Here is a 13,349-nt window from a genome sequence, read left to right as displayed (position 1 = left end):
AGGAATGTTACTTTAGTTCATCATCACTGGCAGCTAACTAACGCTCAGCATGATCCTTCCGCTACCATGCTTGACAATTGGTGGATCCTCTCAGGTTTAAAAGCCTCACCTTTTCTCCTGTGAACAGTTTTCCCATTTGTGAGGTCAAACAGCTGAATGTCTGTCTTATCCCACCCGAAAACATTTCTCCAGAAGACGTCTGGGTCATTCATGTGCACATCTGCAAAACTCTGTCAAACTAAATAAAAAGGTTAAATCTGTTTTACATAAAACAGATTTATTTAAGCATTAATCTGTTTAATGTTATTGGAGCATCAGATTATTTTCTCTTCTGGTCTTTAGGATGATAAACCCAGGAGGGTTAGCTTTCACCTTGTCTCAGCCTTGAAAGTGTCATTTTTGGAACAGGAGGTTCTTGCTTTGTCCGCATCTTGACAATAGACACAGATGTTGTTGTTCCAAAACCTTCAAAGATACTGTAGTTTAAAACCTTGGTAGTTCTCTGGTCATTTATAATCCTCTCATTGGAAGTGACCGTTTGGGACAGAAGGGTGAACATTTTACACAGTTTCATGATCAAAGAGGACAGAGATACCAAACATACAAAAACTATTGTGGATACTGCAGGGTAACAATGTCACTGACTTTAAATCTGTTGAAAATATATGGACTGTGCAAAAAAACAAATCAGTGCAAGGGAATCGAAAAAAACTCAAATTAATTTATATACTGTTTCTAGGTATCAATTCTATCTAGAAGTGTGGTCTCATACCCAACCGTAATGATGCCAGAACTTTAGGAATGGTCACAAAAAAAACATGTGGTTTCTCTGCAACTTTCTACAGGACATTTCTTGAAATATTAGTGGGATGTGTGTAAATATCTGAACCTTTCTGTATTTACTTGCCCCTGTTTGGATTAGATAAAGATCAATAATAAACCTGTCCACCCAACTCTTATTTTTAAAAATCACTGTGTTATTGTCAACCTGAAAAATAAGGAAATATTAAATTTAGTGCATAATGAACATTGCATTTATGTCCATGATATGCGCATGTAAACGTCTGACAGTTTATGTCCTCAAATCAGATACTCTGACTAGCCGGTTATGAAATCCTTAGATTTATTTAAGCATTAATCTGTTTAATGTTATTAGAGCATCAGATTATTCTCTCTTCTGGTCTTTATGATGATAAACCTGGGAGGGTTAGCTTGTACTTTGTCTCAGCCATGGGTGTGGAGCGAAACTGAATGATATAGTGTGTGTGTGCATGTGTGTTTGGCAGATGTTTATGTATCTGAATGGATGCCAGAATGTGTAATGAAGAGACGTACTGTTTGTTGTGTAGAGGCTAGGATTTGTGTGTTGCAATAAAAACAAAGTTGAATGTCTGCAGAACCTTATCCTGCACTTTTCTTTTCTCCAATCATGACAACGTTTACAATGTTTCCTGAGAACTTCCAGATGCTTTTTTTGTGGGCGGCCGAGTAGAGGGCCAGATTGTAATGGCTGTCAAATGTCGTTAAAATCCTGTAATGCATTCAAGAGCACAGCGCTTCAGCAGCTGCTATAATAAATAGCGTTATTAGACACTTTAAAATACTTACTTTCCTGTAATTTATTTCACAAACAAATCATTTGGCATCACAATTACAGTCTCTCCTCAGATTATATTGAGCTCACACGTTTTTTTTTTCTTTTAAATGTAAATTTCCCTCTTTTCTTTTTTTAATTGATCAGAATCCAACATCCATTCACAATCACACTGATTATACTGATGCAGCTCTTCCCAGTGAACTACATTAAAACATTTGATTTAACTTTTTGCAGTCTTTTATGGCCTTCCCCCCGCTCCTCATCAACCCGTCATCAGCCTGCAGAGCACATTGGGGCGTAATGCTCAGAGCCTGTCGCCCCTCTTCAGGCAAACCTGAGATCGGTGCAGGCTTTAGGAGATGGGAGGAGTCCATCATGGCCCTACTAATCCTGATGGACAGGCCATTTGAAAGCATTATAACACATCTATAAATATTGCTATAGACATTATATTACAGTACAGTGCATCATTGGCTCGTTCCCTTTTAAAAAAAAAAGGGCTCAGTGCGTTAAAGGTGGCCACCAGGGCTAATTGTGCAGAAATCCAGGGAAAAGTTGTGAATTCCTGCAATTTTCTTCTAATGTATTAGATGTTTCTTCTAATGTTAATCAGAGTTAGGCTGGAATTCTGTCTTGTGCCGTAGGAAAAGGTTTGGGGAAAACACGTCGCGAGCGTGTGACGCTTCAGAGGCAGCATTAAAATCTGGTTTCTCGCAACAGTCAAGACACACGCGAACAGTTCCTCCTGAGCGGCGGTCCCGGGGAACCGTGTAGGTGGGAGGAAGGCAGCTGGCAGCAGAAAAGAGGTGAGGAGCAGAGGAGACCAAGCTTCAAGCTTCACTGCAGCACTCGTAGATGTTGTCCTCCACCAGAGCGATGACCTGCTCGAACTTGTGGTGCAGCTGAGTGCGACGTGCTGTGGGGTTGGCCTCCAGAGCGTTCACCACCTGACCGGCAAAGATGGAAGAGAGGGAATGAAAAAAACAAAACAAAGATGACTTTCAGAAACTGTCAATGATTCATGCATTAATCTGTCTACATAAAAGCAAAAGGGGAATAAACCCACCACCTGCCGTTACAGACAGTAGCTCCTAAAAGTAACATTACAGCTAAAAAGTCAAATGCCTTTCATTTGAATTTTGTGTAATAGACCAACAAAACTAGTATAAAGCAGAAAAAAGCAAACATGACTTTCAAAATCTGTTACTAGCTTTGTACATCTAACGACTGATTTTTTTTTTTCTTTTCCCAAGATCAGTCCGATTGAATGGAAAACATTTTTGTGCAATATTTTTAAAGTATCCCTAAGGTTCTAGTCTGGACTTTGTCTGGGCAAGTCAAACACATTCTTTGATCTTGACCACTCTATGGTAGCTCTGATCGTCCAAAAGAGTCTTTAGCAGTCTCTGAAAGATTTCCTTCTAGACTTGCTTGTATTCTACTCCATCCCTCTTCCCATCAGCTCTGAGTTTAAGGGGTATGAATACTTTCGGAAAGCAGCAGAAGGAGCGAGCGAAGTGCTTCAGCCTCCTCTCCCTGCCTTCATGCACGCCTTATAACCACAAAAGCCCTTGCTCTTCACATATTTATAAAACCCACATCTGCTCTGGTTTTCATGCCCAACAGTTGTCACTGTGTCAGTGGGATTTATGGGCTCTTAGCAGCAGTGTGCTACCAGGCAGAGCGAACTGAGCCGGGGCGAGAGAATAGGCAATCAGGGGCCATTCACAGAGCTCTGTGAATCAGAGTCTAAGCCCCTGGCCCGCGTCAGTACAGTAGCATGACAGAGAGAAGAAGCTAAGCAGCATTATTGTGAGGGCGCTCCATTAAGGCACAGTCACCACTGACTAAGCCTCTCTCTGCAGAATAAGGCGTAGCAGCATGGAAGCATGGGGGAGGACAGGAAGAGCCTGAAGAGGGCTAGTTCAAAGCAAAACGAGAGATATGAAGCGGCAACTTAACAGCGCCATTAAACAGATGGGGGTGTTGGCTCACGAGAAGGTAAACAACACGCTGTTTGCTTAAAGTGAAAGGTATCTGTGGGCCGGGAAGAGATGAGTGAACACACTGAATAGTTCCTGCTGCTGCTGCTTGGACGAGAGCCCAAATCTGATTGTTTCTCCTTTTAACAAAAGAAGAAAAAAGAGCTTTTACGTGCTTTTATTTAGTGACATGTTGCAACGCCATCCACAGTCTGTTACATCTCTCATCGCAGCTGAGATTTGCAGCGCTGATGCATCACGCTCTGATAGCTATCACTGAAACTTAATACAACAAGTGAGCTCTGTTGAGGCAATGTGGCTTTCAAAAAAAAAAAAGCCAGTCTGAACATCCAAACATATATTATCCACGTCTCGGATCACAAAAACAGTGAAGAAATGCACAAATCTCTCACCTGGTTTCTGTATCTCTTGGCGTAGTTGTAGATTTCTGTCAAGGCCAGGTTGGTGTTAAACTCATTTCTGTACTTCTGCAAGACAGACATCAAAACAGCAGATTAGATCAAATTCCAAAATGAGACTTATGTGTCATAACATGCTTTTGAAGAACCAGACAGATAAACAAACAGGAACTGTTTGAATGTTTGACTTACTCTCGACTCCTCTGCAAGGTGAGCGTTCATCTCCTGCTCACTGAGAGGGGGCATTTCTTGTATCTGCTTGTAGTAACACTGCACTCTCTTCTTGTACTCTGGGATTTCCTTGGCATACAGCAGCTTGTTAGTTGGTGAGTCCTGGAAGAAAAAAAAAAAAAAAACCTGGTATTTCAGTCAGGAAACTTGTGTAAAAGTTTAGTTTTGCAGTTATGGTGACTGTGTGCCAGAGCTAAAGAAAGGGTCCCCTTGCACCTGCAGTGCTTTGACCTACTTGTACTGAAGATTTATGCTGCTTTAATTTCATCCTCGGAACAAATATAGCACTTTTAATTAAACTATAAAGTTCAAACATAAAACTCAAATGAAAAAAAGAGGAGTAGAATGTAGGGAATTGATAAAACGCATGACACAGGCAGGCATAACAAAACAAATGTGCACTCTTTTTGAGAGGTTTCAATGTATAGAGATGATAAAATCTGTCTGATTGTCATACGTCAGACTTAATGTATAGAAAACAAGCAAAAGATTCCACAATACTGATACTTATTAGACAAAGGATTTGTAAAGAAGCAGCTAAATGTTGCAAATCAAGCTAATTTAATTAATAATCTGTAAATTGTACCACCTCTATAGAAGCAAGAGTTATGTCAGCTTGGTGCTGTGGAGCATACAAAAAGTGTGTTGACACAATGACAAGAGGGAAAAAAACAGCAGTGACCTTTGTGAAATCCATCAAACTGTTTAAAGGTCATAAAGTAATTTACTAACTAATTCAACTCCATCATTTTAGAGGGAGAGAGATTATTCCAATGTGAGCAACACTAAAATATACGTGCCAATCTCAGCAAATCCACCCAAAGGTTGGTTTATGTAATGAAGAAATAAGTTGTGAAAAGCCAAAGAGTTTCCTTACTGACAAAAAAGGATATGGAAGCACAAATTCAGTTTGCAATAAACTGTAAGATATCCGGAATATTATGGAGTCATTGTGTTAACTGTAACTGTTTTATATGCAAAATTGTTCTGAAGTTAAATGTGGTGCCATCTGTCGGACTGAAGCTTGGACAAAATTGGGTCATACAAACAAGGAATCCTCCTCGTATGCAGAGAAAAGGGAGTCGAAAGTCCTAAACAATGAAGTGAGAGACTTGATAAAGTCAAACAGGACACAATTACTTCAAATTATTGGTGCTAAAAATGGTTCTACAAGGTAAATCATGGGGGGTGCCTGACTGGCATCTACCAGACCTATAAATTATTACCTAATACACAAACACATACAAGTATTTTCTTTTCAACATGCTTGTATATTAAATGAATCCTCCATTTTTAAAACCACTTTATACTAAATAGCCTATTTAATGACTCCTCCTGTTATAGTTGGACAGCATCCCAGACATCAACGCCTTATTTTCCATCGCAGGAAGAAATGATAACTTTGTATTACTTTACAATGATCCTGTGGTGTGAGTGGACACAGATTCTGAGCATGCAGGGGAAAATGCTAACACTATGCAAAAGTAATCAGATTACTGTTGAGGTCAGGAGTTTTCCCTCTAATTAGTCATCCAAAGGTTTTATCTACAAAACTCTAATCAGCTTCAGAAACCTGATGCTCTTTTAAGATTAAATAGCCACTCACATTCAAAAACATCACACTGAGACATAATTTGACTCAGTAAATTATTAAAATGCTGCTTATGTTTTCATTCAGTTTTACTAAAACTGATATAATTTCTAACAGGATGATCTTTTTCTTATTACATTACCGTATATCTTTATTCCAGCTGAAGTCTTATATTTCCAGCTGCTCCATCTTTTCTGCCAGCCATTTCTACATTTACGGGCTGAATTCAGGCTTTTTTGCCTCCTCCAGACGACAATTTCTGCTTGCTGTGCTTTAAATATCTCTAAAATCCAGCCAGTCTTTCAACTGTTACAACCCGCCTCTGTGCAATCAAGCCCTAGTTGAACAGAAATATGCAGTTGGCACTTTGACCATTATCCTTATTTCAACACTGGAGGTTATCATATCTTCATACTTGAAACGATACTTCACTTTGATGAGTCTAATCACTACAAAATGTTCCTAGTGGCTTACACAGCTGGATACTATAAATTACCTATTTCTCTTACTCGGATATACCACCTTACCACCAAAGAAAAACGCTTCTGATCTTGGCACATTTAACAGATGCTGGATGAAATGTTTATATGTTATCAGTTAAATGTGCATTTAATGAAAAGTGGTTAATTTGATCTGATTCAGTATGTGCATATTTTCCTAAATGTTTCTTTTATTCTCATTTTTATAATCTATATGTATTATTTTGGATTATCTATGTTTTTTTTTGTTTGTTTTTTTCACCTTTTTTTAAAATTTAAAGTGCTGTAAATAAGTTAACTCCATTTTGTTACATCTCAAACTCCGAGCTCTCATTTTCCGTTTTCTTCTTGCTACAGTGGAGTAAACCATTACTTATGTCTGTGCCCTCAAAAGTAACTGTTCATTTAAACTGTGTGTTATTCTTGATGATCTAATCTAAACCAGTAAAAAAAAAAAATCAAGACAATGGAGGCAGGAAACATTTTCCTTTGCTCACAACAGAAATCATATTCAGAGCCAGAGAACATTCCAGTCTAAACAAATCTCCCCACACTGGTGCTCATTCAAGCAGGAGGAGAAGTAGTAGCCCTAAAAGGCTGTGGGCATATTCGGGTTTTAGTGGCGACTACTGCTGTGAGTGTGGTGCACTGTGGGGGAGAGAAAGGGACAGAGAAAGTAGGACAGGGAAACAGACAGACTGGCAGCTACTGCTTTCAGCAGAGCTGAAGGTGCTTACAGTGCACCTTAACATTTCCACATGTCATGAGTTATTTGTGTCACTTATTGTGTGAGTTAAACGTGCCAAGCAGCTGAGCTGCTGCAGCCAAATTTGCTCCTTCTGATAGGAACCCTCTTTCTTCCTGTCCACAAGGTCACTTCCTGCTGCTCATCCATCTGTCCACCAAGCCTCCTGTGACCGTGTGGCCCTCTACACTCTGCATCTCGCCAGATAAGACGGTTTCTTTGGAAACCAAAAGCAACACACAGCTTCCTACTCTGAGTTAACCGCTGCTGGGCTCCCAGCTAATCCGGATCCCTTTACTGTCTCGTCTTGTAGTCATCGTCTGTGCAGAATCTCTCAAAGCGTAGTAATGTTTCATCACCGTTCTCCTTCACCTGAGGGACAAGATGTGACCACATCCTTGAACTTGGCTTCGCCACACACACAGAGCCAGATGTGGCCAGATAATCGGGGAGCTGTAGATGCACTCTATCTCATCGCTGAAGGTTTTATGTTTGTCTCTGCACCCATGCACATGCATTATCCCGTTTGTACGCCTGAGCATAGCGGCTGTAGGCACGCTGGCTTTTTGGCGCTGAGATAAGGCACATAAATCAGCCTGTTTCTCACAGAAAAGAGCATTATATGAGGAGTCCTCAACTCCCTCCAGGGAGGAAGCCAGTCAGAAGGAGACAGGAAGCAGAGCGTGCTGAGGGTCATGGTGTCTGAAGGATGAGACAGATTTGTGAGCAGTGAGGACATTGACATGCGTACGTGCACACGCAGACAGGCGGACAGAAAGATAGATAGATGAATGAATGTTCACGCACTCACACACAAACTCATGTGCAACACCTAAAAAGATCCCTGGTGCTTATGACCTTGGATAAACCGAGTGGGCTGGAATAACAGGAGGGGAGGTAGATGGAGCTGACAGTGTGAAGGCTTAGGAGGAGGGCTCCCGGGGGGGCTGAAGAAGTGTGAGTATGTGTGTGGCAGTGGCGGTTGGAAAGATAATTTACTACAGTAGATGCAAAGATTGATAGGTGGAGAACAAATAATTTCAGATTTTTAATGTGGAGAAGGAGAAATGACCCAGTTCCTCATAAGGTGACAGTGAATGGTGCATCAGCAATTTTCACCTGATTTAGAGGTACCAAGAGTGAAAATGGCTCGTTCTGAGCCATTGGCTGAAATTACATCCTTATCACTGATGTTCTGATTGCAACATGTGGTACAGCCAATGTTGGGCGGTACCATTTAGCCCTGCTATCTAATCTTGTTTACATTCTGTGGATTTGCTCCTGAATGGGTTTGACCTTCTGCTGCTGCCAAGTCCTGTGAGAAGCTTCTTCAAAGGAAATAGAATTTCAAGACCTCACAAATACTGTCAATACTGGATCAGTTATTTACAAAAAAATATATATGAAGGTTCAAAGTTAATCACTGAACAATGATTGGGGAAAAAATACTCAAGACTGTGGTGTTTAAGGTTAAACAAAGAAGAGGAAATAATTTAATTTTCCAACATGCCGGCAGCTACTAATTTGCTTGCTGAGAAGACACATGTCTGTGCATGCTTCTTTTTCCACAGCTACTTCTAATATACACTCTGTAAACGAGAGACTCACCTTTCCCAGCTGCAGATCAGAAATGGAGCAGGCGTCAATGAAAGCCTGGGCGATGACGGACAGACAGGCGTCCATGTGATCCGTCTTATCGATGTCGAACACAAACTGGGGGTTCTTCAGGATGTTCACCCAGAAACGCAGAGGTAAGCTGCCCAGACGGAAGGGGGAGTCGGTTTTTTAAAGACTTCCACCCGCACACAAAGGACTCTTAAATCATGGTGTTTAGTAGACTACCTATTCGTTTTCCAGATGTGCAGGGTGTCTGGGTCCGTGATGCCCCGCTTGTCAGCCTGCTCCTCAAGGAAGTCGAAAAAGTATTTGATGGCCAGAGGTGGGCGGTCTGGAGGGATGCTGAGGATGGCCTGGAAGAGGTCATCCAAGAACTTCTGAAGAGTTCCCTGTGGAGGAAAAGGGCATTCGCATAATTTCATGTGATGTAGGAAGTGTCAGTAACACTAATGTGAAGTATTCATACCCCTTGAACCTTTTGACATACTGTGAAGCATAAACTTTGGTGCACGTTTTTTTTTTTTTTTTTAATTTGCGACTTAGCACAAAACTGTGAAACAGAGAAAACCTTTTTTTTTTACAAATTAAAACCTGAAAAATTTGGTGTGCATTTGTATCCAATTACTTTCAGTCTAATATGTGTAGAACCTGAAAATATTTTATTTAGATTATTATTATTATTATAATTTTTTAAGCGATGGATAAAAAAATCCCTGACAACATTTTGCTCATTTATTTAATGTAGTTAATGTAATTAACCAAGCCAAATAACGTTGCCAAATAGAAAACGTCCAGCTCTTTCATGAGTGCAGCGTATGATTAAACAAAATCCACCACTTGAGAAATCACACAACATGGTTGTCCACCTTAACTCAGAGGCCCATAAATTAGAGAATCAAATGAGATCAAATCTGCACATCATTTTGGGCCACATACAAATTGGGCTAACACCTGCTAGAGGCTGCAAATGGCAGAACAACAGCATTAAGCATAAAACCTGAGTTAAAGCTTATGATACAGATCAAAGAATATTTCTGCCATAAAATGACCCGCTCATTTCAGCCTTAGGAAAGCATGAAAGTCAATGTTTATGCAGACTCCAAACTGAGCAGCATTATGAAAAATATCTGTCTTTAGGTGTGCATAGCTGATAAAGGCAGCTGGAGTTACAGCAAAAGGTTCTTCTATAGAGCGGAGACATAGACTGGTGTGAATACAAATGCACGTCATCCTTTAGACGAAAAATAATTGAATCCCATTTAATCCTTTGAAGTTTTGTGGCTGTCAAAATGTGAAAACATTTAGGGGATATGGATACTTTTGCAAGGCTCTATATAACCTGAAGAGAGGGATTTTGTTCTGACTTTATGTTGCAGAGTTGCCAACGTGTCGTTTCTGGTTTACCTTCGTAGACAAAAGGCGTGTCAGGTAGATTTCCGGTAGTACTTTCTTGCGATGGCTGTGCCTGTGTGACTTCTTGGTCTCTATAAGCTCATCATGGGGTAGAACCTGGAAAACCAGAGGTCAAACGTTATTGCAAGGAGTAGCTAAGTGAATACACTGCTGTGTTTTGTCTGTATGAGCTGTCAAAGGGGGATTTTTTTCTGGTTCTTGCATTAGACACATGATCCAGATACTCACTCAGGGTATTTTTGGAGCACTGAAGGATAAACAAAATTAGGGAAGTCCAAGGAGGTTGGGAAATTCTCAGGAATCTTTTTTTGTATTTTGCTATATGTTTTTCTAGGGAACTGTGTGTTTTCTATGACTCACTTATGGTTGAGAATTTATAAAATATGTTTCTGTTAAAAAGTGACATGAAGTTAATATTTTAGTTGATAATGGTCTTGGTGAATTAATTTAGCATACATCCAGATTAGCTGGAAGCTGGTATCTAGTGAGAGACCAAATTGGTGTCCTGCCTTCTTAACCTAGGTGTAGATTAAGCAAAAGTTCACTCTTCAAAGTTGTTTAAGCTTGAACTAATATCTTAAAATCCATAAGGTCCACAAAACAGACTGAAAATCTCTCAAAAGTCCCAGAAACTATAAACTCAAAGACAAAGTAAGATAATTTGGTATGAATGAATTTATTAAATATTTACTTTTTTGTTGATTTTGTGGCAACAGTATTGAGGTGAGTAAGCATGTTTACATTGTAATATTGGTGAATAGAGAAACACAGATTGCCAGATTAGAAAATAGAGTAAAATTTTTAATTATAAAAAGCAAAAGCGTAATTATTTTCATAACAAAAAAAGAAACATGATTTCTGCATGTGAAAATATTGACTATAACACAACATATTCATCTTTAAGTAACCAGGCTTTTGCTTTTTCCTGAAGGTTCCACAAATATATTGTGACTTTTACTCAAAGAAAAACTTTGCTGGACCCAAATCTGTTTTTCACTAATTTATTAAACTAGGCTGAAACAGGAAGGGTTTTCAAAGAAAGCGTGACCGAAATGCTGTTTTTATTTCTCAGAATTGACCAAACTTTTTTTTCCAATGAAGACCTAAAGAATTTAGAAACTAGATTACTTTTTTTTAAATGAGGCAAACCTGGAAAATGTGGAATAAGTTTTGAATCTACAATAATTTGCAGATCTCTTTCCAACTAAAAACTCTGACCAATTTATTTGTTTATTTGATGTACTGCCGCTTCATTTATTTGAGATGGAAAGAAAGGACTTTTTAAAATTTTATTTGCAAGTCCTCTTGACTTGACAATTTTGTCCTATGTAACAAAAAGTTTGGACACCCTGTTGTAAATAACACACAAACATGATGGTTTAAGGCAGGGATCAGCAACTCCGGTCCTTTAGTGCTGCTGCCCTGCGACTTTTGGAAGCATCACACTTGAATAGTTAAAGAAAAAGCCCTTGTAAATCTTGCTGACACACCAAAGAGGTAATTCATTATTTTACTCAAAAGTTGCATGACATTGACATTCAAGGACAGGACATGCAGACCCACGGTTTAAATAAAATATCCACGTCATAAACCACTAAGATGTTTTCAAGACAGAAGAAGTCCTCCTTGGTCTTAGTGCTTCTCTAACTAGCTGTTAGCGGCAGCCTCCTTGGACCAACTAATCTGGATTTATACCAAATGACAATTCCAAAAGAGTTTTATAGGGATAGAAACTGCTTATAACCTTTTAACAGAACGTCACTTAAACAATCCTAAACTATTCCTTTAGGTTCTAACTACGCTAGAACTTTCCGTTAAAACCAGCCGTTCACCCGGCAAATTGTATTCCAAGAAACTCATTATATTAGAGTCAAAGGGCCCATATCTTAGCTGACGTTTATGAAAGAGCTTAAGCAGCATTAGCGCTGTCATGTCCTCTCAGCAGCTTTTTCCCTTTCACCTCCATTCCTCCCACCCCCCATATTCTCTCCATCATCAGGCTTGCCGCTGGGCTGCCCACAGGAAAAGCTCCTCAGATTTAGCCAAATTACTTGCATGAAGATACTCACCAAGTGCACATATTTCTCTGTGTCCAGATCTTTGACTAGAGAAAGACAAGAAAACATGTGGTATTAAACAATTACACAACCAGTGTGGTGCAGGCGTGAGCAAATGAGAGAAGAATGAGGCATAGAGACGAGTGAGAGATACAAGTAAGACAAAAAAGACTGACAGGGAAGTAAAGGAGATGGAGTGCAAAAGCAGAAAGTGATTAGGGTGGACTGTGTGCCTGAAGGGGAGGGCAGCTGTCTGAGAGAATGAAAGACAAAGATTACGAGCGAAAGGGGAGAGAAAAGAGAGAGATTATGAGAGACGGACGCACGGAGTCTGAGACTGGTTGTGGAGCCGCTGTAATGAGATGGTAATGCTTGGCCAACGCTGGGAACAAAAGAATTAAATCTAGCTGGTTTATTTATAGATCTCAACACAAAACATATTCATACACACGCATGAACGGATATGAGTGCCGGGATGAGCGTAGACTCATGTTCGAACACGAGCTCAAAGACAAACATAGTAAATTTATTGTGCACGGCACAAGAGCTAAAACAAAGACAAACTGAAAGACACATACACACACACACACACACGCACACACACACATGCCAACAGGCACCTTCATGGTGTGTGTTTTCTCATTACAGCCCACTCTGCCAGAGAAGCTTCAATCCAGCAGGCCACAGTCCAGACCCTCAGCACTGATCACAGACGGCCAGGACAGTGTTGCAGATTAGCCAGGGAGCACTACAAGCTCATAGCACCCCCTTGACGCTTTGAAGCAGGCGCCAGGTTTGGTGCTCTTGAGCCTATTTTTGGCACCACGTAAATGGAGAGAAGCACCTTTGATGGACAGAACCTGAAGAGAACCAGTCTCTGGTCTGGAGCTGATTATGTAAGGTGGACAACTGGACAACAAGCGCAGTAGCCCATTAACGGCTGAATGTAAACTCATCTGTCAACAGGCAAAGCTTGGTGGATGCTGGACAATGGGCCAAATTGTGTCACATTTTTCCCCAACAAGCTGACAGCTGCTAATGGATTACATCCACAACATGGAGGGGAAAAAAAATGCTTTCAATGAGCCACTGTTGTTAGAGTTTCTGTCGTGATTTATTAAACTGGAAAGTATTTAGATATCAGTCTTTTCATGGATGAGGGGAAGGGGAAGCTGCTTGGTTTCACATATGTTTACATGAGTGGATCATGTTCTCATG

The 13,349-nt window shown here is 40.1% G+C and overlaps 1 protein-coding gene across 4 annotated transcripts in view; it reads right to left on the bottom strand.

The window, feature by feature from the left end:
* Positions 1–1,594: 1,594 nt before the first annotated feature.
* The window catches only part of plxnd1 (plexin D1), a 96,934-nt gene continuing 85,179 nt past the window's right edge, over positions 1,595–13,349 (bottom strand). For all 4 annotated transcript variants that reach the window (XM_044113229.1, XM_044113220.1, XM_044113249.1 and 1 more), the window contains exons 30-36: positions 12,144–12,178; positions 10,066–10,170; positions 8,887–9,050; positions 8,653–8,800; positions 4,191–4,331; positions 3,993–4,067; positions 1,595–2,544 (exon numbers count right to left, since the gene is read on the bottom strand). In XM_044113229.1, coding sequence (XP_043969164.1) covers positions 2,428–2,544; positions 3,993–4,067; positions 4,191–4,331; positions 8,653–8,800; positions 8,887–9,050; positions 10,066–10,170; positions 12,144–12,178 — 785 coding nt within the window. In that variant the 3' untranslated portion in view covers positions 1,595–2,427. The remainder of the gene's footprint in view (positions 2,545–3,992; positions 4,068–4,190; positions 4,332–8,652; positions 8,801–8,886; positions 9,051–10,065; positions 10,171–12,143; positions 12,179–13,349) is intronic.

This window comes from Gambusia affinis, linkage group LG01, assembly GCF_019740435.1.
Source record: "Gambusia affinis linkage group LG01, SWU_Gaff_1.0, whole genome shotgun sequence".
Taxonomy (NCBI): domain Eukaryota; kingdom Metazoa; phylum Chordata; class Actinopteri; order Cyprinodontiformes; family Poeciliidae; genus Gambusia; species Gambusia affinis.
The sequence above is the reverse complement of the archived record's forward strand: the minus strand, read 5'-3'. Positions and strand labels throughout refer to the sequence as shown.